This window comes from Coccinella septempunctata, chromosome 4 (genome assembly GCF_907165205.1).
Source record: "Coccinella septempunctata chromosome 4, icCocSept1.1, whole genome shotgun sequence".
NCBI classification, from domain to species: domain Eukaryota; kingdom Metazoa; phylum Arthropoda; class Insecta; order Coleoptera; family Coccinellidae; genus Coccinella; species Coccinella septempunctata.
In genome coordinates, this window is record NC_058192.1 from 35070638 (window position 1) to 35095409 (window position 24772).

Genomic DNA, 24772 nt, shown 5'->3' on the forward strand with positions numbered 1-24772 from the left:
TCCCAAATAATTTCCTCGCAAGGTTGTATGCCTTCTGCACCCCCAATATCCAGTACACTCTTCTCGCCTCCTATACAAAGGTATTTAGATTTTTCCAGGATCATTTCTAATCCCAAGTATTTGCTCTGCAAATACCCGAAATATTTTTCTTTGGTGCTGTTAGCAGTCGTGGACGCAAACTACAAGTTTATTACTGTAGACGTGGGTTCCTATGGAAAGGAAGCAGATAGTGGAATATTTTACAAAAGCGCGTTAGAACAAAAAATTGCTTCTGGAAATTTTAATGGACCCGACGCCGGCAAACTTCCAGGATGTAATATTGTGCTTGTAAATGTTTGAGTTGCGGATGAAGCATTTGTTTCATATCTGATGAAACAATTTGGCAAAAATGATGCTAAGCAAAGTAGGCCCAAAGCCATATTTAATTACAGATTATGCCGAGATAGAAGAGTTACAGAAAATTTATTTGCGTTACTGAGCCAGGTATTCAGAATATTTTATACGCCAATAGCTGTTGTTCCTGAAACATGCGATAATATTTTCATGGTTGCTTGTTGCCTACACAATATGTTCCGAGATGCCTATCTAGAAAAAAATGCACAGCCCTTCTACACTAAGAATAACGAAGAAGATTTGACGGCTGATAATTTCATAAATTTAGCACGTGCTGAATGAGAAATAAGTTTAGTGAATGTTTCGTGACTCAAGGACAAGTACCATGGCAGGACGCAGAAATAAATCGAAAACAGTAAACTGCTTTGTGTATATACAAGATACCAAATTGAAAATAAACTTGTTTTGTTTATTGCTGCAGCAATATTTTTTCCAAATATTATCCCTAACAATATTATCACGATATGCGATATGCGGAAAGGCTGCAATCATAAATTGATGGGTTCCTAGCCAAATATTCGATTAGTTTTTCATCATCCTCACTCGAAAACGGAGACATTTTGATTGATAGTTGACCTGAAATGCACACATTCACTGCGATCAACGCAAAAAAACTGCTCCTAGAACAGTAGGGTTGTACTACCGCATTGGTTGAGTCGCATTTGTCGCGGTCGGAGGCTTCGAAAGGAGATATATGTTAATGCAATGAAGCGGTATCCATACGACAGGCCGCATTGTATCAATCGCAGCGGTCGCACTGGTCGCTACCATCGAAAGTCTACCTTAATTCAAATCACCAAGTAACCATTGCAATAAAAGGCTTTTCTGCGAGTCGAACTCCCCCCTGCCCCTTTGAATCTCTCACTAACTTAGTAGCAAAATCTCCGAATCTCTAGCACAAAAAGTAACTTGAACCATCGATGAACTTCTCTAAGCCAAGAAAGTTCATTTTGTATCCGGATCCAATCATCGGAAAGATTGTTTGGCAGATCAGCATCCAAAATCAATAACAGGTTCTTATCAAAATGCTGTATTAAACCACCATCAGATTGTTATCTTCCTTGAGTCCCAGTTAGGAACGCTGCATAATTATTGGTTCAAACTGAATATGTTTAATGAATATATTTTTTCCATTTAAAGGTACTATCCATTTGACACCTCTGAGTGCACCAATAAAATCAACTCAAAGTAATCTACAGGGTACAACAAGAACAAGTAAGTTTTACAAAAAATGTTGAATTATTTTCTAATAAGAACACTATATATTATATATTTTAGGTGCAATTTTCTTGGGTTTAGAGCACAATAAAACTTCAGGTATTCTAAACGTAAAACATAATCAAAGTGAAATAATAACTTTCAATACCATATTTATTTATTCATACAAGCACACAGATGGCATCTCATGTGATCAATTGGAAAACTAGGTGGTCAAAAATGAAATAATAACAAATTCAAATTGACAGATCCAATAAATTTCGTAATTTTATTGTAAATAAATTGATAATTTGTAGATTACAGATAAAACAGTAAGTTAATGTGCACGTGATGAAGAATTATGACTGATTTTAAATGTATTTTTAGATGTAAATGTCCCAGCCAAACCTATTTCATAATCTTGAAAAAGTTTTATTGTGCTCTAAACCCAAGAAAATTGCACCTAAAATATATAAAATATAGCACAAGAAAAATTTTACCTATTGTATATATATATATATATATGGTTATTAATATATATATATATATATATATATATATATAGTACAATTAGAATAAGGGGTTATGGGAATGGATGAAAAATTTTCTGATCTTCTCTTTTATTCCATCAGTCGACGTTTCGGTCCAGGTATGGACCTTCCTAATTGTACGATATATATATATTGGGAGTTAAATTACTTTGAGTATATATATATATATATTAGAATGATTCAAAAAAATCGACTTTCTTTTTTTTTCGAGAAACACACCCCTTATTATCTTCAGGGCATTGAAAAATGACGTCTGTGAAAATATTAACCAAAAATATTATTATTTAGAGGTCGCTCATCGACGATTTCTATTTTCCCTACTAATAGCAGGGAAAAATTTTTTATTTCTAGTTAAAAAATTCCAGTTCGCAAACCAATGGATGGATACCATTGAGCGATATATTTTTATGTAGGGAGTTAGGTGCTCTACAAAAACTGCCCCATGAAATTTTTCCATAAATCGGCTTTTCGAAAAGTTATTAGAGCTTGAAATAAAATTTTGTCGAAGTAGCTGTTTTTACTCGGATATCGGGGAGAAACTATTGGAATTTACTTCGAAAATCAGGAAATCGTTCTCGAAAGTTGCAATTGATATGATTTTATTTAGATTTTAATCATTTATGACATCCCCAAATTGTCAACCTCAACAATTGTTAGGGAGTTAGTGTTTCATACTCTTCAGGATCAAATTATTTAGCATCTCTTATTTCTCATTCACTTGGGTCAGAAAGAATGATTGGTTTTGTGCCCTCTTTCAGATTAGTGTTTGATCTTAAACTCGGTACTTGTCTTCAGTTTCATCCATAATACAATTTTGTGTATTCATTATTTTTGCAAACCCAAAATGGCCGCATTCACAAAATTCTCGCTATATGATTTCATTGAAGAAGACATTACGTAGTGAAAGTAACATATAGATGATAGGATCTTTCTGTTGTTAACGATTTAGCGGAGCGAGTTATTGGTTTAATTGAAGAATGCAATAACTACTAAAAGAATAATGAAGAATTAACAGTTACAGTTTCTTTTACAATTGATCAACGAACATGGTCATCGTTTTCCGGATTGCAACAAAAAGAAATTGAAATTATCTGTTTAGAACATATTATGTATAATAGATGTTGAATATACCAACACCAATATTATTTCTCACAACCGAATAAATGCTTTCTATATGCGACTTCTTTCTAATATCATCAAACAAACCTACCCTATCCCACAAATATCGAGATATTTGTTGAAAAATTGATAGTTCACTATTTTGTGACAGCGGCCATTTTGGGTTTATAAAAATAATGAATACACAAAATTGTATTATGACTGAAACTGAAGACAAGTACTGGCTTTAAGAACAAACACTAATCTGAAAGAGGGCACAAAACCAATCATTCTTTCTGACCCAAAGGAATGAGGAATAAGAGAAGCTTTATAATTTGATTCTGACGAGTATAAATTTCTAACTCTCTAACAATTGTTGAGGTTGACTATTTGAGGATGTCATAAATTATTTGAATCTACATACAATCTTGTATCTTTCCATAACTATTTTCTGATTTTCAAAGTAAATTCCAATAATTTCTCCCCGATATCCGAGTAAAAACAGCTACTTCGACAAAAATTTAATTTCAAGCTCTAATAACTTTTCGAAAAGCCGTTTCATGGAAAAATTTCATGGGGCAGTTTTTGTAGAGCACCTAATTCCCTACATAAAAATATATCGCTCAATGGAATCGGTCCATTGGTTTGCGAACTGGAATTTTTTAACTAAAAATAAATATTTTTCCCCTGCTATTAGTAGGGAAAATAGAAATCCTCGATGAGCGACCTCTAAATAATAATATTTTCGGCCAATATTTTCACAGACGCCTTTTTTCAATGCCCTGAAGATAATAAGGGGTGTATTTCTCAAAAAAAGAGAAAGTCGATTTTTTTGAATCAGTCTAATATATATATAGTTAAGTTAACAGAACTAAGAGCCTTTTCTTTTTAATATCTGCTAGGTTAAGGGTGTAGTGACTCAGGTATCTGATGCAATAAATTAATTGCGAAAGCTCGGTAAAGAAAAAAGAGTTCACATTTATTACATCAGATACCTGAGTCACTACACCCTTAACCTAGCAGATATATATATATATATATATATATATATATATATATATATATATATATATATATATATATATATATATATATATATATATATATATATATATATATATATATATATATTACATCTCCGAACATTATGGCTTCAGACCATAGACCAACCATTATGGCGTCACCTAGAAAGAGACGACCTATGTCGGTTTTGATTCGTGTATATTCAACCAAAACGACCAATTATACTCCCTGTCTACGAAGAATAGCGTACGATGAAAAATGAATATACGAATTTTCAACATCTGGCGTATGTTATGGCTTCAGTATAAGTTCATAACATTGTGGCGTCAAATATACGCTTTTTGTACAAGAAGATAACATTACGGACTCATGTAAATGGCGTTTAATTCCCCCACAGCGTTGCCAGAGAGATTGCTATTCCGACAATTATGAGGTAGATTTTACAGCTTCGTTTCCAGTTCGAATTGAATATTCACGTGTCTAGTTGAGTTCGTTATCCATCTGGTCAGGATCGCGATCTTATCCATTATAAAAATGGACCAGAAAGAATCCTCTAGTACTTCAGTATAAAAATCTATGGTTACTGGAATATAGAATCGAATTTTTGAACTTTTTCTACTTTGTTATCCAGAATAATTAATTTTGTGAAAACTACTCGACCTGAAATATTCAACTGATATTTTTTCGAAAGCCGGTGCTGATCATTTTATGAAAAAATTATCTACTTAAAATACCTATAAAGTTTGCATAAGGCAACTATTCTGGAGTGTGGAAAAAGCTGCTAGATAAATGATTTCGATAAAAAGCAAACAAAATCTGAGTTTAAATTCAGTTCTGAATTAGTAGGAATATTTTCGGTATGAGATAAGCATATTTCTGCTGATTTATTTTCTTAAGAGTCCATTTTAACAGTTTTCGTGTCGTATGTATGAATGTACCGGATATGAAAAACACTGTATGTAAAAACTCGAAAGTGCGTTTTTATGAAGAATCAAGATTAAAGAGATTTCTTTGTGGATATTCATGATTTTTCCACATCCAAAATTCGTTCTGATTTTTTCAAAGCCATAAGTTTTTGAAATATGAAGTGTGCTTTTTATTTGTGCTCGATATTCTAACGGCCGTTTTCAATAAACGTTTATCCATTGTTTCAGCTACTGAAGATAGACAATACCTACATCTGATTTCGTTTCTATGATCTATCTGTAGATATTTTTTAGAATTGTTACCAATGGTTACTAATCGTCAGTAAGTGAAACGATGGATAAATAGTTTTATCGAAAACGGCCGTTAGTTTCCTACAACTAGTATACGAGAGTTCAATCAGAGGAAAGACCCATCTCATGGAATTTGACTGTTTCGTCTGAAAGATTTAGTGGAAAATACCTTTACTTAGCACGCTCAGAGAAAATACTGACAAAATTTTATACAGTTTTGTTTTTCAATTATAGATTTTGATATATCGCAACAGCTATCTCGTTTCGATAGTCAGTGAGTTCTATCTTTGATTCCTTGTTTTTCAGTATTATGAGTTGAATATTGAAATGTATTATTTTGAATACTTACTGAGTTTATTTATTTAATTTCGAACCACTGGTGCCGATATCGCTGCTGTTTGTTGTTTATTTTCATATGCTTTCGATACAGTTCTCTCTAAAAATTTCACACTTTCTTTATTCAAGATCGCTTATGCATAACTTAAATTTCGATCTCTTGATGAACCCACATTTTTGTTTATGAAGATTTAGTGGCTAGTAGGTACTGCTGATGACCTTTTTCCTTGCTTTTTCCAATTTCTACTCTATTCAACTGTCTACCAAGTGAGATGTCTGAAATACTCGATGTATATGGAATTGAATCGAAACAATTATAACCTCTCGTTGTCAACCAAATCACATTAGGTTATTTCAGTGAGAATTCAATATACCGAAACGTATCTGATCAATTTTTTCATTGTGATGGCAATATAATATACCTATGCAAGCTTCAACCCATGAACCCAGAAATTCATGCACCGTGTGAATATTTTTATCTGCACAAGAAAATTTACTATTTTTCAATTTTGCGTGCCATGTTTACTATGCTGTCACGATTCAAACTACTGTTGACTTAATACTCAAAATTTGTGTAATGAATATTAACACAACAAGAAGTATCGGAAATTTGTTTTAACTGCAGGGACATCTGTCCCTGGAGAAACAATGTTAACTAAAACAACGAGAATATGCTCAGTCAACAGTCCGATAAGAAAATATACTGAATAATAAGAAAGAAGTTTCAATGAGTGAACTAAATTCTGAAAGTCGAATGGGAAAACTGTACCTAACCATGAATAGCTATTCATATTCTCAACCTGGGATATCAACATCAACTGCTTATTCCCTGCGTTTCTTGGAACAGTGAGAAGATTCTCATGAAATCAGCAGTATTCATTCCCGAGATATATGAGCATTTGTTGGAGGTCTCTTTTTTTCTCTTTAGAAATTTCACACTGAAAATTTATTTTTGGTAGATCAGAATGTCAGGGAAGGTTTGCTAGGCTGGCGTTTTTCTTTGAATCATCTGTTTCAACTGTTTTCATCCACAAACGATTATCGATATCTCCAAATGCTAGTGCGGTTGGTAGGTGTTATATGTGGTTTCTTCTTCTTATTCGGATCCATGTTGCTTTTGTGATTTGAAGTTTGATTGTATCTAAAGAATTTTGCAAGGGCTGCAAATTCAACGAGATCAAATTCTGGCATAGCTTCCACTATGAAGGGGTTGTTTATTCAATTTTGGACGGTTTTTGTTAAAAATGATAGTCATAATAAAGTAAGCACTATAATATATATACAGGGTGTCCCAGATGTAGACGGCAAGCTGTAACCGGGAGAACGATTCATCGACCATCTGACTCTTCTTGAAAAAATACTAGATCATTCCTTGAATAGTGGACGATTTGATTCTTTGCAAAAAATAGTTTCCAAGACATTTTTCTTAGTTATTTGAAAATAATTCTTGTGTGCCCAAGGCCTTCTTTGGGGCTTATTGTAGTTTGAGTTGAACAGAAAGAAGTATTTTACGATGTGGGAGCGAGACTGAGAATGACGCAATAAAATTAGACTCGAGTACGCGCGCGAGTACAAATGTTTGCTGTCCCGGAACCATCAACCCAGTGTAGCTTTTGTCGAACAACAGCATCAGGAAAATCCGTGATTCGCAGAGAAAAATTTATGGACAGATGAGTCCACATTGGAAAAATATGGTTACCTGAGCACGCATAACTTGCACGAGTGGTAGTTAGAAAGTATCTTGATGAGGTATACTCTAGCGATTGGTTACTATCTCGTTCACCAGATTCAAATCTGCAAGATTTATCTTTTTTGGAGCGGAGAAAGTAAAGGTTTATTTAGCCAATCGAAAATATCTGAGTTACTGCACAGATAAATGGAGGCAGCTGAATTTGTTAACAATGGAAGAAACAAACGTTTGATAACACGATCTTATAGAGGAGTTTATACCACGGGAATTCCTCGCCATCCATATAAGGCGTAAAGGGGGAAAGACTACCAGAATGTGGGGTCTTTCCAGAACATTTAAACGATCAGTAGAAGTTACGAATATTACAATAGTTTCCACTTTCGTCGAAAAGACGAACGTCTTTTTTCAATTTCACCAGGATACGAATCGTAGCCAATGTCGAGACTTTTGGAGAAATTTTTTCATGTGGAATTTCATAGAAGAGATAATTCCACATCGGAAAGTTAATAACATGAATGAATATTTGTTCTTCAATAAAAAAAATTTTTTTTTCTGTTTGACGAATAAAAAAATTTCTAAATTTCGTAGGTGACGAACTGATTGAATTGAATTATAATGAATACCCCATATAAATTAGCAGTTTCTGATGTGAGATATTCATTTTCTCTTTTTGAACTGACCACTAGAACGGTGTAGACTCCTCTTAAGGAGATATCAAGCTTGCATTGCGGCTGAGGAAAACAATTCGAACATCTGTTATAAACCTTATTATCTAAATGAAACATATTAAATGAATTTTATAATAGTGTCATCATCGGTCTCGCTCCCACATCGTGAAGTGATTCTTCCTACCTCAGTCAAACACGAATCAACCTTGAAGAAGCCTGTTTTTTGCAGAATATGAAATTTTCCACCATTTAAAGAATAATAATTTAGAAAATCTCATAACGTTTTTGATTTGCCAAACTCTCACAGTATGTATTTTATTTTTAGTGTCATTTTCTTCCATGCTGGACGAGCTGGCTCTAAATTTAAGGCCATAGTAGAATCATTATTCATTATTACTCAACACGAAAAAAAATATGAGAATTGAAGACTCTCATCAGGAGTGAAAAAACGCCACAAGTGTTCCAATATGACAGAGTTTTCCATTACTCTAAAAGCCTTCATTCTTATCAATTATCATCAATAATATCAATATTGATCAAACATAATATTTTTCATCAAATTAAGTGAAGAGATGTTGAAACCGGTTGACCGAGTTTTCCATATACGCTAAAAACCCTAGCTTTACCTACTATTTTTCATTACCAAATAATAATACTGATATAGAGTAAGATTAAGATTGAATATCGAATTATAATAAGGGCTTTTAGAGAATATTGATACAATCTTAACTGAAATTCGACTGTAAAAATTTTCAAATCGTAGTCTTTTGATGTAATTTAGCAGATAATCTAGTTTGTGAAGATATCTCAACGTTTATTCTCATGAGCTGTAAATAAAGACTTCCTAAGGTTCAGAATATGTTGGTTTTTATACTGACTCGAAATTTTCATGAACAAACACTATGTATAACCTACTTTTGTTCTGTTATCCTTGACTTCATATTATTGTTTAAATAATAAACTGAATCTTCATTTGGGATTTTTTCAATATTTACCCACCAAATGATAATACTTTTGCAGTATGCTGATAGACTACTATGCTAATAAATAATTTTATATCATTCGAGGTCGGGATCAAATGTGGGAAAATTATTATGTAGTTGTGTTTTACCAAAACCAACTAAACCAACTAGGTATTTGTTATATTAAACTCATTTCATTGCAACATTTTTCAGGAATATCTTCCTGAGCTCTATGTCGTTGGTAAAATTCTTTTATTTCGAAGGTCGTGTTACTAACTTCGACGACATTTGAACTGCAAGTTCATTATGAAATGAAAAGAAGAGGTTTTTTGTTTTTTATGGAAAGTTGTTTTTTCCATCAGATTAAATTTTTTTATATGAAGCGAAAAACAATTTTATTAATTTTGGAAATAAGTTTGCAATTCAAGCATTTCATTTTTTTTTCAGTTAATGTAAAGAAGTTCCTGATTTTCTTCGAATCATCAGAACACCTAAAAAAATTTCTGGAAGCCATTATATTTTGGCTTATCACATGGTTTCGGCTTGAGATAGCATTTGGGCTGAATTAACATATCAGTTATTCTTCAGTATTCAACTAGAATATGCGTTTGACTGATAAAAAATTGAACCACGAATTTTCATCACTGATTAGAATATTAATATCCATATATGACGTTTTCCTTCATAGAAGCTTTGAAAGACCACAAGATGAGTACCTAACTCTGACGCGCAATAAGAATTCTGCATCCCCAAGAAATATTCGAAATTCAACCGCTGGATGAGAATTCTCTCTATTCACCATAGATAAAAACGGGAAGGAGATGTTGCCACATCTCTGAGTCCATAAAGTACAAGGTGTAGTTTACAATATACAGGACATGTATATTACAGTCACGCCCCCGGTGGCAATGTCTCAAACTAAAATATACAATATTCACCATTCTCCGACCATTAGGGCTTCACGAGAAGAAATTTTCATTTCGTAATAGTGATGTCATCTTTACAATTGAAGCAGATATCTGTATTCAAGGTTCTTCCAAATCACTCAGTGCTTCGAATCACGTAAACCAGAGTCAAATCGGTAGCTTCATTGAGCGGAAAACGTGAATTACATTATGGCTTCACATATACTGAAGTCATAATTCGCCTGAAGCCACAATGAATGGTCCTTGCATGTTACATGAAGCCATAATGATAGGAGGATATATATATATATATATATATATATATATATATATATATATATATATATATATATATATATATATATATATATATATATATATATATATATATATATATATATATATATATATATTAATATATAATATAATGATACAAGTAAGTTGGAGCGGAAATTCATAAAGAACCTTCTCATGTATAGTGGAATACCTCCTGAAAATAGACCTAGGATACCTAAGTTGAGAGGTTCAAAGAATTTGATGAAGAAAGTTGACGACCTTAATAGGATATTGGACCAAAAAATCAACCGTGACCAAGCTATTGAAGAACTCGCGGATTGTGTCTATGCGGCTGCCTTAACTGTGTGCGCTGAGATGGGCGTGGAGATTCGGGAGGTGCCAAAGAGCAAGGAAAGCCGAGGCCCACCACCTTGGAAAGATCGTCTGGAAAGAAAAATAAACGAGATGAGAAAGAAGATTAGTCTTTTACAAACTTACCTGAGCGCTGAGTCACCATTTGCGCGTATTTTAAAATTAACTCACCGGATCACGTCGGATGCTGGAGTCAAGGCCAGAGATGAAAACTTCAAGCAGCAGATGATACTCGTTTCCGAAAATCTGAAACAAAAAATAAAAATATTAGGTTATCGAATAAGACGCTATAATGAAAGGGTTAAAAGGTATAAAAATAACAAATTATACTACCAAAACCAGCAAAAATTTTTCAGAAGCTTGGGGGAGGGACCATCTGAACTAGGAGAGCCACCAGAGGAAGAAGCCATGCATCTTTTCTGGAAGGGAATATGGGAGGTAGAAAAGACGTACGATAGCCAAGCTTCATGGATCAAGAAGGCGGAAAAGGAACCTTCCAGATATTCCAGTGAAAATGTAGAAATCACCGTTGAGGATATAAAATCGGTGCTCAGAAAAACTAACAATTGGTCAGCTCCGGGAGTGGATGGAGTATAGAATTACTGGTGGAAACACTTCACGGCTACTCACCAACATTTAGCTAAACTCTTCCAGCAAACCTTGAAAGATCCTACAATAATACCCCATTATTTCACGCAAGGAACTACTATTATGATACCAAAAGGGGAAATAACCCAAGACTCAGAAAAATACAGGCCGATCACCTGCCTTTCCACGGTCTATAAATTACTTACAGGAGTTTTAACAAGACACATATGGCGACACGTTAACAAAAATAACATACTTGCTAAAGAACAGGGTGGATCTCGTGGGGACACCCGAGGATGTAAGGAGCTACTAATAACAGATTATGTCATCGCTAAGCAGGTAAAAAAGAAACAAAGGAGTATATCAGTCGCCTGGGTGGACTACAAAAAGGCCTTTGATTCTGTGCCGCACACCTGGCTCATTAAAGTTCTAAAGATATACAGGGTCCCTGAAGCAATTATTGATCTTCTTCTCATATTCAACGTCGAGATGTCGGCGAGTAAAGAAGTCGATGTGAATCTCTCTGTGCCAGTTATCCCTCAATGTGGATGCTGCAAGAGATCTATCGCAAAGAATAGTGCAAAGTGTCTTATCTGCCTAAAGTCTTTTCATCCCGGTTGCGGATCTAAAATGAAAAAGTGCTGCAATGCGGAAATATCCGGTCTAGTTCCTTCTGATAAAATCAGTGTCAGTTCATCACCTATTTGCGAGACCGCAGTGAAAGACATAAGTGGCGAATCCAAACAGCATGATCTTCTCCTCAGAATTATTTTTGAGCTGGAGTCGAAAAATAACATCCTTATGGAAAATAATTCTCTCCTAAGGTTCAAAATTCAATCCCTTGAATATCAAATTATAAACAAGGAGCAAGAAATAGACAAACTAAAAAAAAATCTTATCGGCGCGTCTGATAACGATAAGCAACATACTTCGGATAATGTGGGTGTGAGGAATTCCGGGAATTTCCCTCTGACCAGTCTGACCGGTTCTTATGCAGCGGCAACTGCAACGGATGCTCCTCGGCCATCTACCTTGATTAGTGACGGGTCTGTCGCGGGATCTTCAACTGCCGCTCCTTTAACAAAGAAGTCCAAGCCCTTGAAAAAGTTCACCCTGAAGGAAGTAAATCGGGCGATCGAATCAGCGCAATTAGTGACTAATGTAAATGAAGCCGATGAATCTACAGCGGACAGTAACCCATGGAATGTCGTTGGGAATAAAAGGAAACAGAAACGCAAACCTAGAAAAGCACTTGTTATTGGAACAAATTCGGGCGCTGAAGGCGTGGAAGGTCTAGAAAAGTTCAGGGCTCTCCACGTTTCGAATCTCAGGCCCGATACAACTATAGAAAATCTGCAGAATTTTCTCAGGGACAAGTTTTCCACTGTCATATGTGAGAAACTTACATCCCGATACCCAGATTCTTACGCGTCATTTAAAGTACTGATTCCTAGTTCAGAATATGACAAAGCACTTGATGGTTCCAACTGGCCTAATAAGGTCAGCGTGCATCATTTTTTTCACAGAAGAAAATTGAATCAGGAACGAATAAATTAATTCCTACTGCTAATCCTAAAGGTCTGAGAATCATGCAGCTGAACACTCAGTGCATTTTGAACAAACTAGACATTTTAGAGCTGTTATTGCTGGACACAAATATTGATGTGTTGAGTGTGTCAGAACATTGGTGTGGTGCGGCCAGTATTGACTCCGCGGTGATACCGGGGTATGTGCGAGCTGATTCTTTTTGTCGCGTAGTCAGAGAACACGGCGGATCCGTATTATATGTGAGGAATGACTTGAGGTTGAGAAAATTGAAGGTTTCTAGATTCTCCGAGGAAATGCATGTGGAGATCTGTGGTATTGTAATTTCAGTTGAAGGCTCTCGCTTGGGCATTATTAGTGTGTATCGACCCTGTGATGGAAACATCGAACTGTTCTTCTCTGGATTGTTTAATGCATTGCAGTCATGTATCGATACTGTTGATTTTATTCTCCTGTGTGGAGATTTTAACATAGATTTCCTCAAAACTGAATGTAAAAATTCAAAAATGTTGGATGACCTTCTAGATTGCTTCAAGCTGAAGGTTACGTCGAGGTATGCCACTAGGGAGTTCACTAACATCAATGGCCATACTAGTATCTCAAAAGTAGATTATATCATTACAAATGTAGATCCACGGGATTATAAAGTTGTTGTTTTTGAACCATATATTAGTGACCATAAAAGCATTTTAGTAGAATTGAATTTCCGACCAGAACAAAGGAAAACATTCGGAACACATTCATTCAGAAATTTGAGCCAAGTTAATGTTAATAATCTTATAGCTTCTTTATCTGGGCACTGTTTTGATGAAGTTTATTCTCACAATGACGTTGACATGTGTTTTGAATCTTTCTTGGGTGTTCTGCAGCATTTTCTTGAGCGGTACTGTCCTATGAATAAATTGGCTCCGGATCGATCGGTGGGGAGGTGGAGGACGCCTGAGATTGTTCAAAGTAAATATAATCTGTCTAATCTCCATTGGCTTCATAAGAATCTAGGTACACCAGTCACTTTTCAAAACTATAAAGTTGCCAAACATCAGCATAGGCAATTGATAAAGGCCTCTAAGTTGAAGTTTTATAGTTCGATAATCGATCGCTCCGAAAATAGAAATAAAACAGTGTGGAACATTGTAAATGGCTTGACTGGTAGGACAAATAGCCAAAACGACATATGTATTGACTTTAGTGGTGTTATGTGCGATGAACCAAATCAGCTGACTGAAATCTTTGCGGAACACTTTTCCTCTATCACAAATTCTAAATTGAGATCTTGTTATGGCGCTAATCTATCACAATCCTGTACTTTAGCAGCAATGGTTGATAAAAATTTCTTTTTCTATCCTGTAATAAAAGCAGAAGTTGAGGAAACCATCAGATCCCTAAAAAATAAAAAAAGCGTTGGTGTCGATTCTGTATCCACAAAAATACTGAAGGCAATGAATCAGGTAATAAGTGAGCATTTAGCGCATCTTATCAATATTTCTATAACATCGGCTAAGTTTCCAGAAATCCTTAAAAAATCCATAGTCATCCCCATATTCAAAAGAGGCGATCCAGAGGAAATAATGAATTACCGCCCGATATCAATACTCAGCGTATTTTCCAAGGTATTCGAGAAAATTGTATTGAACAGAATGATGTGTTATCTCAATAAATTCAATCTTATAGATTCTGCACAGCACGGATTCAGAAGTGGTCATTCGACACAGTCTGCAGCAGTCAATTTTTTCGAATCAGTATATGAATGCTTAGACAAGAGCTTATTTGTGGCAGGTCTATTTTTTGACCTTTCTTCGGCTTTCGATTCACTCTCTTTCGAATTCATTCTTGAAAAGTGCTACAATTTGGGTTTCAGGGGTGTATTTCTGGATTGGTTGCGCAGTTTTCTCGATGGGAGGACTATGGCGGTAAAAATAGGCGAAAATTTTTCTGGACCCCGTCACATTAGCCTTGGAGTCCCGCAGGGTTCTGTGTTGGGACCACTTCTGTTTTTGCTTTTTATAAATGACTTGCCCGAGTACTTAGCCTGCTTATTGCTAACTATATTTGCCGATGATACTTCCGTGGTTCTTTCTGCCAACAGTTTCGAAGAACTTCTGAGGCTATGTGAACGTGTTGTTCGTGAATTTGTGAACTGGTGTCGCTCAAACCGCCTAATGGTTAATGTAGAAAAAACGGTATGCATTAACTTTTGTTTGAAGAATAATGAATTAACAACCTTTAGAATAAATTGCGGGGATAACTCAATATTGACATCTGAGACAACTAAGTTTCTTGGTCTCTATGTAGATAAAAATTTGAGGTGGACGGCCCACATCGACGTACTATGTAAGAAACTGAACAGCTCTTTCTTTGCGATCAACAGAATCAAAAATGTTTTGCCTTTGGACTGTCTTTTGAATGTATATTATAGCCTTGTATATAGCCACTTATCTTATAACATCTTGCTATGGGGAAGTTGCTCTGATATTTCCAGAGTGTTCATAGCACAAAAGCGCATTATTCGTTCCATATTCCACCTCCATCCACTGAACTCTTGTAGGCCAGTTTTTGTTGAGAACAAAATTTTGACGTTGCCCTGTATATATATTTTTAAATGTTTGCTCTATGCTAAAGAAAATGAAAATAGATGGTTAAAATTGTCAGATCATCATAAGTATGAGACGAGGAACTCTAAGACGTTTTCATTTCCGAAGCATAGAGCACACAGATTTGAATGCAGTCCTTCATATACAAGCATGAAATTGTACAATCATCTACCAGCCTCTGTGAAAAAGTTAAATTCTAAACTGTTCAAGAATGTAATTAAGAACCTTCTTGTGAAAAAAGGTTTTTACTCTGTAGATGAATATTTGTACGACTCCTTAGTTTCTTAAGTTTTTAGCCTGACATGTCCTATACACTATGTATCTAGTGTCTTAATGGATCAAATAAATTTATTATTATTATTATTATTATTAATACCTGATGAAGACTTGGCGTACGAACCTGGTCGTCAACACTAAAAACCATCACTACAAAACAGAAACAATAAATATAAAAAGTGGCATATTTCAGGGGGATACTCTTAGTCCCCTCTGGTTCTGCCTGGCGATGAACCTCCTCAGTCAGCTCATAAACAGACAGAAATATGGATATATTGTGGAGAGATCTCGGAACATCAAAATAAGCCACCAAATGTATATCGATGATATTAAATTATATGCTGCTAATGAAGAAGAAATGAAAAAACTTTTAAAAATAGTCGCTTCCTTCACGAAGACCATAGGGATGGAAATTGGGGTGAATAAGTGCGCGGTGGTTCACGTAGGAAGGGGGCAAATACGGGATGGCGAGGGACTCGCAGTCATGGAGGACGTAACAATACCTAGCGCGCAAGGTCATTATAAATACCTAGGAATACAACAAGCCTTGGACATGAAGAAGGCCGAAATGAAGAACATTTTTCGGGAAAAATACTTCTCGAGAGTGAAAAAAATACTGCAGTCCAAGCTGAATGCTAAAGCGACGTTCATGTCGATGAACATGTGGGCTCTCCCGTGTTTGTCATACTCATTTGGAATTATCAAGTGGACTGCTGCAGAATTAAAAGAACTCGATATTAAAACGCGCGCGCTACTAACCAGGCACGGAGTTCACCACCCACACGCTTCGTCTAATCGACTATATATTAGAAGACAGGAAGGAGGGAGAGGTCTGCAGAATATTGAGAAAACGTACAACGAAACAGTCGTAAGCATGCGAGAATATTTTCATGCAAAGAACTCACCTCTTTTGCAGGCTATATGTCGGAGTGACGAGAACTTGACTCCATTAAATCTGAGCAGCCAGGGGGGACCAGTTGGTGGTATAACAGAGGCACAACTCATTCGGGAGTGGCATAGCAAGGCGCTCCATGGGAGGTATCCTGGTAACCTGGAAAAAAATAACATCAATAAAAAGAAGTCACTAACTTACCTTAGGGCTGGATACCTGTACCCAGAAACGGAAGGCAGACTCGTTGCCATCCAAGATCAGGTGGTCCCAACGAGATCCTACATAAAAAAACATAACGGCAAGAAACATACCAACTGATAGATGCCGTAGATGCTTGCAGGCGCCGGAATCTATACAACACGTCGTGTCCTCGTGTTCCGTCTTGGCGCCGACAGACTACACGGAGAGACATAATGCCATGGCTAGAATTTTCCATCGTGCCATTGCCGAAGAAACTGGATTGGTGAAAAGATCAAAAAAGCCATATGTATGTATCGTCCGAGCACAGTTTTGGAAAACGGCGCATATAAACTTTATTGGGATATGGTCATAACAACGGACAAACCAATACCGCATAATAGGCCCGATATAGTGCTTTTCGACAAGGGGCAAAAATCTGCCAAAATCATGGATGTCACGGTTCCAGCTGATGATAATATACCCAAAGCATTCACGGATAAGCTTACGAAGTATCAAGACCTTGCCTTCGAATTGAAGAACACTTACGCTCTCAGGTCGGTGGTGATTCTCCCACTCATAATTTCCACCAATGGACTGGTCGAGGCACACTTGGAGGAGTACACTGTCATGCTGGGTCTACAAAAAGAATTAATAAGTACTGCACAGAATCAGGTTATTCTTGCAACCACAAGGATAGTGCGAAAGTTCCTTACCACCTCCTGAGTCCACCTTGTCCGAAAAGCGGACCGGTGTACTCGGTGAACCAACCCCATAGTGGTGAAAAAAAAAAATAAAAAAAAATAAAAAAAATAAAAAAAAATAAAAAAAAAAAATATATATATATATATATATATATATATATATATATATATATATATATATATATATATATATATATATATATATATATATATATATATATATATATATATATATATATATATATATATATATATATATATATATATATATATATATATATATATATTTACGTTCAATATAAAATTCCAAATCACATTTGAAAAGGATACATTATGATATATTACTTATATATTCAAGTTGAAGTACATATTTTTATACTGATATTCAAAATTCATATCCAATATCTATTGAGGCCAATAACTGAAAATGAAAAATTTAGATTATAAAAATTTGTGAATAGTGTCTATGAATAGATAAGTTGAAAATTAGGAAATCAAGAGTGTAGGAAAGTGAGGGGATGGAAACCAGGGAAACAAGAAAAAAAAGAAGGGAGATATGAAGATCGAGAGTAGAAAGAAGCATTGCAGAAATTGTAAAAGGTACAAATCGTTTGAATAATTGGAAATTGAAGCCAAAAAACTCAGTTGAAGTAGAAACAGAAGGTATTACCATATCAAGACGATAATATTTATATATTTGGAAGTATACTACTGGCTGTTGAATTACTTTCATAAAAGTAACATTCATTGTGATCCTGAGCAACCAATTCAACGGTGGAAGGACCTAGAAATAATAGCTGAAAGCAACATATCCAGACAACAAGAAGCCAAGGAGCATTTTGGTGTGAAATAAACTTTAAAGACAAACATAACCTACATTTTGAATTTGTGGATATTGGACCATAGATTAGTCAGTAACATAGATGTAAGTGTAGTTTTCCTTTTCATATAGAATTAGATTTAATTAATTATAGGAATTTAATTAGAATATTTCGAGAGTTTTGAATTGAGATTATTTTTTTAATGGCATTAAATGTTATATTAATATATATAAATTTTTCATTTTTCTTGAATCCTCAATAGTGATAGAGTCTACCGGGAATTTTAAAATTTAATTTTATCATTTATTTGATTCTAAAATTCATTCTCATCTCTAACGAAAAAACAAATAAAAGGAATCATAACAAAATATATAACATAAACTTAAGATTAGCCGGCTAAACTTAGGTTTAGCTTCGGGTATTTGCTAATGTCAGTTTCTCCTATCTTTAGCGGGCTAAACTTAAGTGTAACCACATCCCATCGGCTAAAGATGTAGACGCTAATAGAAATGAAGAAGAGTATTGGCAAGGCTTGAAGCGCGCAAATTTTCGGCAATTAAAAAAATGTGAAGAAATAGTTATATAATCAAACTATTAAGGCAGTGCATTTTTTGTATGAATTTTACATATTTTCAACAGCAGAAAAGCATTCTGTTAAGCAGTTGAGAAATAACATATATTTGTTTCTACTGTGTCGCAACGTTATTTTATTAGCGAATCTAAAAATCCAAACGCCTCATGACAAAATTCTAGACGAACAAGCTCTTTTGAGTGTGAGGGAAAACTGTAGAGTTAATGGTCATCTTTCATCTTGTTATTATTCATAATTTGCAAGGGAATTTAATGAGCAATAGGAGATTAGGAAGAAAAGAATGATGCCGCGAATTTCTCCATCAAAATACCATCAAATTCTGGGTAAATATAAGTAGCAGTACCCAATCTTGTTTGTAGCTGACCGGACTATAGGCTGATAAGCTTTACGCTGACTACACTTGAATCCACCAGGATTCATCAAGGGTGGCAACAGGCCGTATTTTGGAAGCTCTTAAATGACTTGGGAAGAAATTTTTAACAATATCAGCTAGAAAAAGTGTTTTTAACTTTTTCATATTCATGGTTCTTTTTTGCAAAAGTATTGGTTGGAGAGAAATTAGAAACTATCGTTTCCTTTTCGTAGCGAATTTTTTCATAAACCTAATTATTGAATGGTATTGGAAATATACTTTTGTTAACAGAAAAAAAATCTCTATCAGCGGGTTTCATGAAACTCCGATCAACGATTTGACAGTCACTCGATTTCTAAAACGAAATCACTGAAACCTTTTCATTTCTGAATATATAGAAGAAGTAGCAATTAAGAATAAGTAAATGGACTTATAAACATCATGATGCGAGAATGATATTCTGAATGATCATGATTGAATTATCGATTGAAAACAAATTGACGTCTGTTCGTCAATCAAGGGTTGATTCCCCGATCAAGCTATATGAAACCCGGGCCATGTCTAATATCTAATGCTTCATTCCTTTGTGATGTCATATTCTGGTTTTTCACAGGACAATTGACTATCCACGTTCTTCTGTATGTGAATTATTATAAAAAAACTTAGGCTCGATTTGAAGAGCATTTTAATCTCCTAAACAGATGAAAATAACTCATTAAATGTTAAATTGAAAAACCATGGGCGTTATGAAACAAAACCTCAAGAAAATAACATTCGATGCTATTTTGCATATTTCAATTCTAAAAATTGAAACAAAAACGTGGCCTCGTGCTTTCGTCGTCTCCCATCCGACCATTCAAAAGACATCACCCCTTCGCGTGTCCATCGAATACATTTTTAGTATCGTTTTGGATAATGCGTGCACATTAGCCGGCTAAAGATGAAATTCCCTGACGCAGATGAATATTTTATCGAACTTTAGCCGGTCCTCGAATAAAAACTTAAGTTTAGCCGGCTAATCTTAAGTTTACGCTTAGACCTATCTTTAGCCGTAACATATATATATATATATATATATATATATATATATATATATATGTTTGGTCGTCTTGTGAAATGGGGTTTGAGCGACAGCTAAATGTCATAAGCTTACGCGTTAACGAAGTCAACATTGGTGACATGGGATTGAAGCGCCTGAGAACCAGTTCTCCACGCATACACCGCATATTGTTTTGTGTTTAATCAACACCGCATTTTGAACATTAAAAGTTGGAGCAGACTTCCCGCAGCCAAGGGTCCCTGTGAAGAGCTGGGATTTTGGAGCTGAGATAACTTCACCACCACTGAGACGATCATTTCGGTAAGTCATCACTGTTGACCGCAAATTCCGTATTTTGGTTTTATTTCATTCAAACATTTCGCTGTCGCTCCGGCTTCAGGCCCGCGATATTACAGTCCACATTTCTATCCAAATTAAACTGAGCTATCGGACGTAACATTGGTCCTTCGGGCCGGATATTGAATTTCCTTTTGATTGATTTGCTTAATTTCAGATTCATTCATTTATTTCTTGTTTATACTCATAAATTTGCATTCACGCAAAAAATCGCTTATCGAAGTCGACACATTGTTCGAGTTTCAGTACGGTGCACTCAACGCATTTGGAGTGGCATCGTTTATGCATATTCTTTTGAAATCGCAATTATTCGTGATAATTACTGATCGCTGTTATTGAATTCCATTGATTCGATATACTACGCATTTTTGCACTATTTTTCTCATTAACAATCAAATAGTTTCTTGAAATTCCTTTATGCAATCCGAAAATGACGGATTTTAAACTAAAAAGGGCTAAGTTCATAAGAACTTCTTGTATAGTTGAACTGACTTCACTTCTTGATTTGGCTAATAAAGCAGTTTCGGATGCATCACTTAGAACCTCCTTCAGAATTCGATTCACTGAAATCGATGAAGTTCGTGAAGAGTTTAATAAGCAACATCAGACAGTGACTAGTATTCTTTTACAAAGTGATGATGCTGATCTGACTTTGGAAGAGTCTGTTAGAGGTGACTTTCAGAACAGTTACTTTTCCGCTAAAACAATTTATGCACAATTGTTTGATCCAAATGGGGAATCTTTGAATCTTTCTGCGCAATCTGTTTTGTCTCGGAAGCAAAGTCTAGCAACTTGCTCGCCTAATAATTCTACGCCTAATGTTCGTCTTCCACAAATAGAAATAAAAAAATTCAGAGGAGATTACACGCAATTTGTGACATATCTTGATGTATTCGATGCTTTAGTTCATAACAATTCTTCGCTAACAGAAATTGAAAAGTTTAACTATTTGATTTCTTCTTTGGAAGGACCCCCTCTGTCCTTAGTTCGCACATTACCTATGACTTCGCAAAACTACCAGATTGCATATGATTCACTTATTAATCGTTTTTCTAATGAGAGGTTGAGAGCTCAAGCTCATTGGAACGCAATTGAACAGACGCCTAGAGTCAATTGTAATAATCATACCGCACTTCGTGAATTAATGAATACATTTACTGAAAATTTGGCTGCTTTGAAGAATATGAATTTTCCGGTTGAGTCTTGGGATTTTATCATGTTCATGCTTTTGATAAAGCGTCTAGACAACGCTACTGTAGCGCGTTTCGAACTCGAACATGGATCATCCTCAATCCCAGAATTCAAAACATTAATTGAATTTCTTAATAAATATTGCAACGCAATGGATACCGTCGGAACATCTCATAGTTCAAATAGTACATATAAATCTTCTGTTCAGAATAAGTCTTTTTCTAATGTAAAACAACGGGTTGATACTTATTTTGTTAATGATAATAAAAACCAACGCTCAAACAATATTCCTGTTTGTACACTTTGTAAACAAGATCATGTGTTGCGTTCTTGTTCACAGTTTTTGGAAAAAACACCTAAGGAACGCCATGCGTTTGCTAAGCACAACCACTTGTGTTTTAATTGTTTGAGCTGGTCTCATGATTTGAGCTCATGTAAGTCAGTAAACACTTGTCGAAAATGTCATGACAGACATCACACGCTACTACACCTGGCTCAATCTTCCGATAAATCTCCTGCTGATTCAGAGGATTTAACTTCCAGTTCTGCTAACGGAGCAGTCTTAACAGCGTCTGCGGGTATTTGGCTAAAGTCATCCACAGTACTTTTATCCACGGCTTTAGTAGAAGTACGAGACAATTTTGGAGAATTTCATGTATTCCGTTGTTTGATAGACAGCGGATCTATGTCTTCTTTCATCAGCAGAAAAGCTGCGAATTTATTAGGTTTGCCTCGCCACAGGGTTGATGTCGAAGTAAAAGGTCTAAATTCCATGAGAACTAACACAACACATGGTTCATTAACGTTGATGTTTCGCCCATTACAAGTGAAGGAACCAATTATTTTGACAGACGCAATTGTTCTAGATCAGGTTTGTGACAGAATACCTGCTCATCCGGTTCCTGAGTCTGCTTGGTCTCATTTAGCTCATTTGAAATTGGCTGATGAGAGGTTTTATATGCCAGGTACCATTGATATTTTATTAGGCGCAGATGTGTTTTCAAAAATTTTATTGCCTGGACAAATCATAGGAAAGTCCGGTCAGCTTGACGCGATTCAATCTGTTCTTGGGTACATTTTGATGGGCAAATTTGAAATCAGTCAGAACGCACCTATTTCCACATTTTTTATTTCATGCTCAGAATTTGTGTCTGACATTTCTTTAAAAAAATTTTGGGAACTTGATTCTGTTCCTTCAATAGAACCGTTGTCAACGGATGACAAATTATGTGATCAAATATTTTCAGATCAACACTACCGAGATGATCAGGGTCGTTACGTCGTATCACTTCCATTCCGAAATATTTCACCCGAATTCAGGGGAATGCGTGAATTAGCGCTAAGTCGATTCTTTTGTCTTGAACGCAGGCTTATCAAGAAACCAGATTTATACAAACTTTATGTTGAATTCATGCGAGATTATTTAGAATCAGATCATATGGAACTTGTTCCTCGCAACTCTATTCATTCAAATTCGTTTTACCTTCCCCATCACTGCGTTGTTAAAACCCAAAATAATGTAACGAAAATAAGAGTAGTATTCAATGCTTCCGCAAAATCTCCTCAGCCAGAACAAGGCTCACTAAATGATCATCTACTCACAGGTAGAAAACTACAGAAAGATATTATTTCAATTTTAATACGCTTTCGTTTGCATGAATATACTGTTTGTGCTGACATTAGACAGATGTATCGTATGATCCGCATAAAACCAGAACACGCTGACTATCAGCGTGTAATTTGGAGATTCTCTGTTGATGAGGATCCTCAGGATTACCGTCTGTTGACGGTCACTTATGGTGTTAACAGTGCACCATATCTTGCATTGCGAACCCTTGTTCAATTAGCCATAGATGAAGGTGCCAACTTTCCTCATGCGTCAAAGGCGTTGCTTGAGGATACATATGTGGATGATGTTGTCAGTGGAAGCTCCACATTGGAAGGAGCCAAATCCTTGATTAACGAATTGGTCAATCTTCTCAAAAAGGGTAATTTTGAATTGAGAAAATTTTCCTCCAATAGTCCATCAATACTATCTGATATACCGTCCACCCATCTGTCGGTCGATCCACGCTCATTTGATAAACATGATGAATGCACTTTTCTCAAGGTCTTAGGTTTACAGTGGGATCCACCACAAGATTGCTTTCGTTTTGTTGTAGAAATCTCTGGTAACTTCTCAACGAAACGTAATTTACTTTCGCAAATAGCTCGCATTTATGACCCAATAGGTTTTCTCGCACCTGTAACATTTCTCCTTAAGCATCTTATGCAAAGAGTTTGGTCGTCAGGTGTTGCTTGGGACGATGAGCTCCCTGCAGATATTGCTAGGGTCTTGGATGCTTTCAAGTCTGATATTTCAAGTTTATCTTCAATTAAGATTCCTCGTAAGCTTCTCACGCCTTTAGCAGAATCCTATGAACTTCTAGGATTTTGTGACGCCTCAGAAAGAGGTTATTGCGCAGTTGTTTATATACGCATAAAAATGAAAAATTCTGAACTTATTAGATTTGTATGCGCCAAAACTAAAGTTTCCCCCCTCAAACGCATCACCATTCCACGCCTTGAGCTCTGCGGTGCAGTATTGTTGGCAAATCTTCTTTCATTTTGCCTCAATACTTTTCATACTTCCGTAAGCTTGGAAAATGTATTTGCTTTCACTGATTCTCAAATTACCCTTGATTGGGTCAAGGGAGCGCCACATCGATGGCCCACCTTTGTTTCGAATAGGGTAGCCCATATACAAGACAAGATACCCAGTGCTTCTTGGCACCATATCGAGTCACAAAATAACCCGGCGGATCCTGGGTCTAGAGGCTTACTTCCATCAGAGTTTGCTTCTCAATCCATATGGTTCAATGGACCACCAAAGTTGCCCATATCACTCGAACACTGTCCTTCGACTTCCGTCTTTGACAGAACCGCTCATTTAGAAGTGGATAATTTCTTCTCGAACCTT

The 24772-nt window shown here is 35.7% G+C and overlaps 1 protein-coding gene and 1 long non-coding RNA gene across 7 annotated transcripts in view; one reads left to right on the plus strand and one right to left on the minus strand.

Annotated features, from left to right (window-relative positions):
- LOC123311813 (histone deacetylase complex subunit SAP130) overlaps nucleotides 1-24772 on the plus strand; it is a 167037-nt gene that overhangs the window by 47646 nt on the left and 94619 nt on the right. For 4 of the 6 annotated variants that reach the window (XM_044895915.1, XM_044895914.1, XM_044895911.1 and 1 more), the window contains one exon: nucleotides 1534-1608. The exons of the other annotated variants lie outside the window; for them this stretch is intronic. In XM_044895915.1, the coding sequence (XP_044751850.1) occupies nucleotides 1534-1608 (75 nt within the window). The remainder of the gene's footprint in view (nucleotides 1-1533; nucleotides 1609-24772) is intronic. 6 annotated transcript variants of the gene reach the window in all.
- Nucleotides 17773-18308, minus strand: LOC123311834. The gene is made up of 2 exons (XR_006537527.1): nucleotides 18132-18308; nucleotides 17773-17882 (listed from the first exon to the last, which is right to left on the minus strand). It is a non-coding gene; the product is annotated as an uncharacterized LOC123311834 (long non-coding RNA).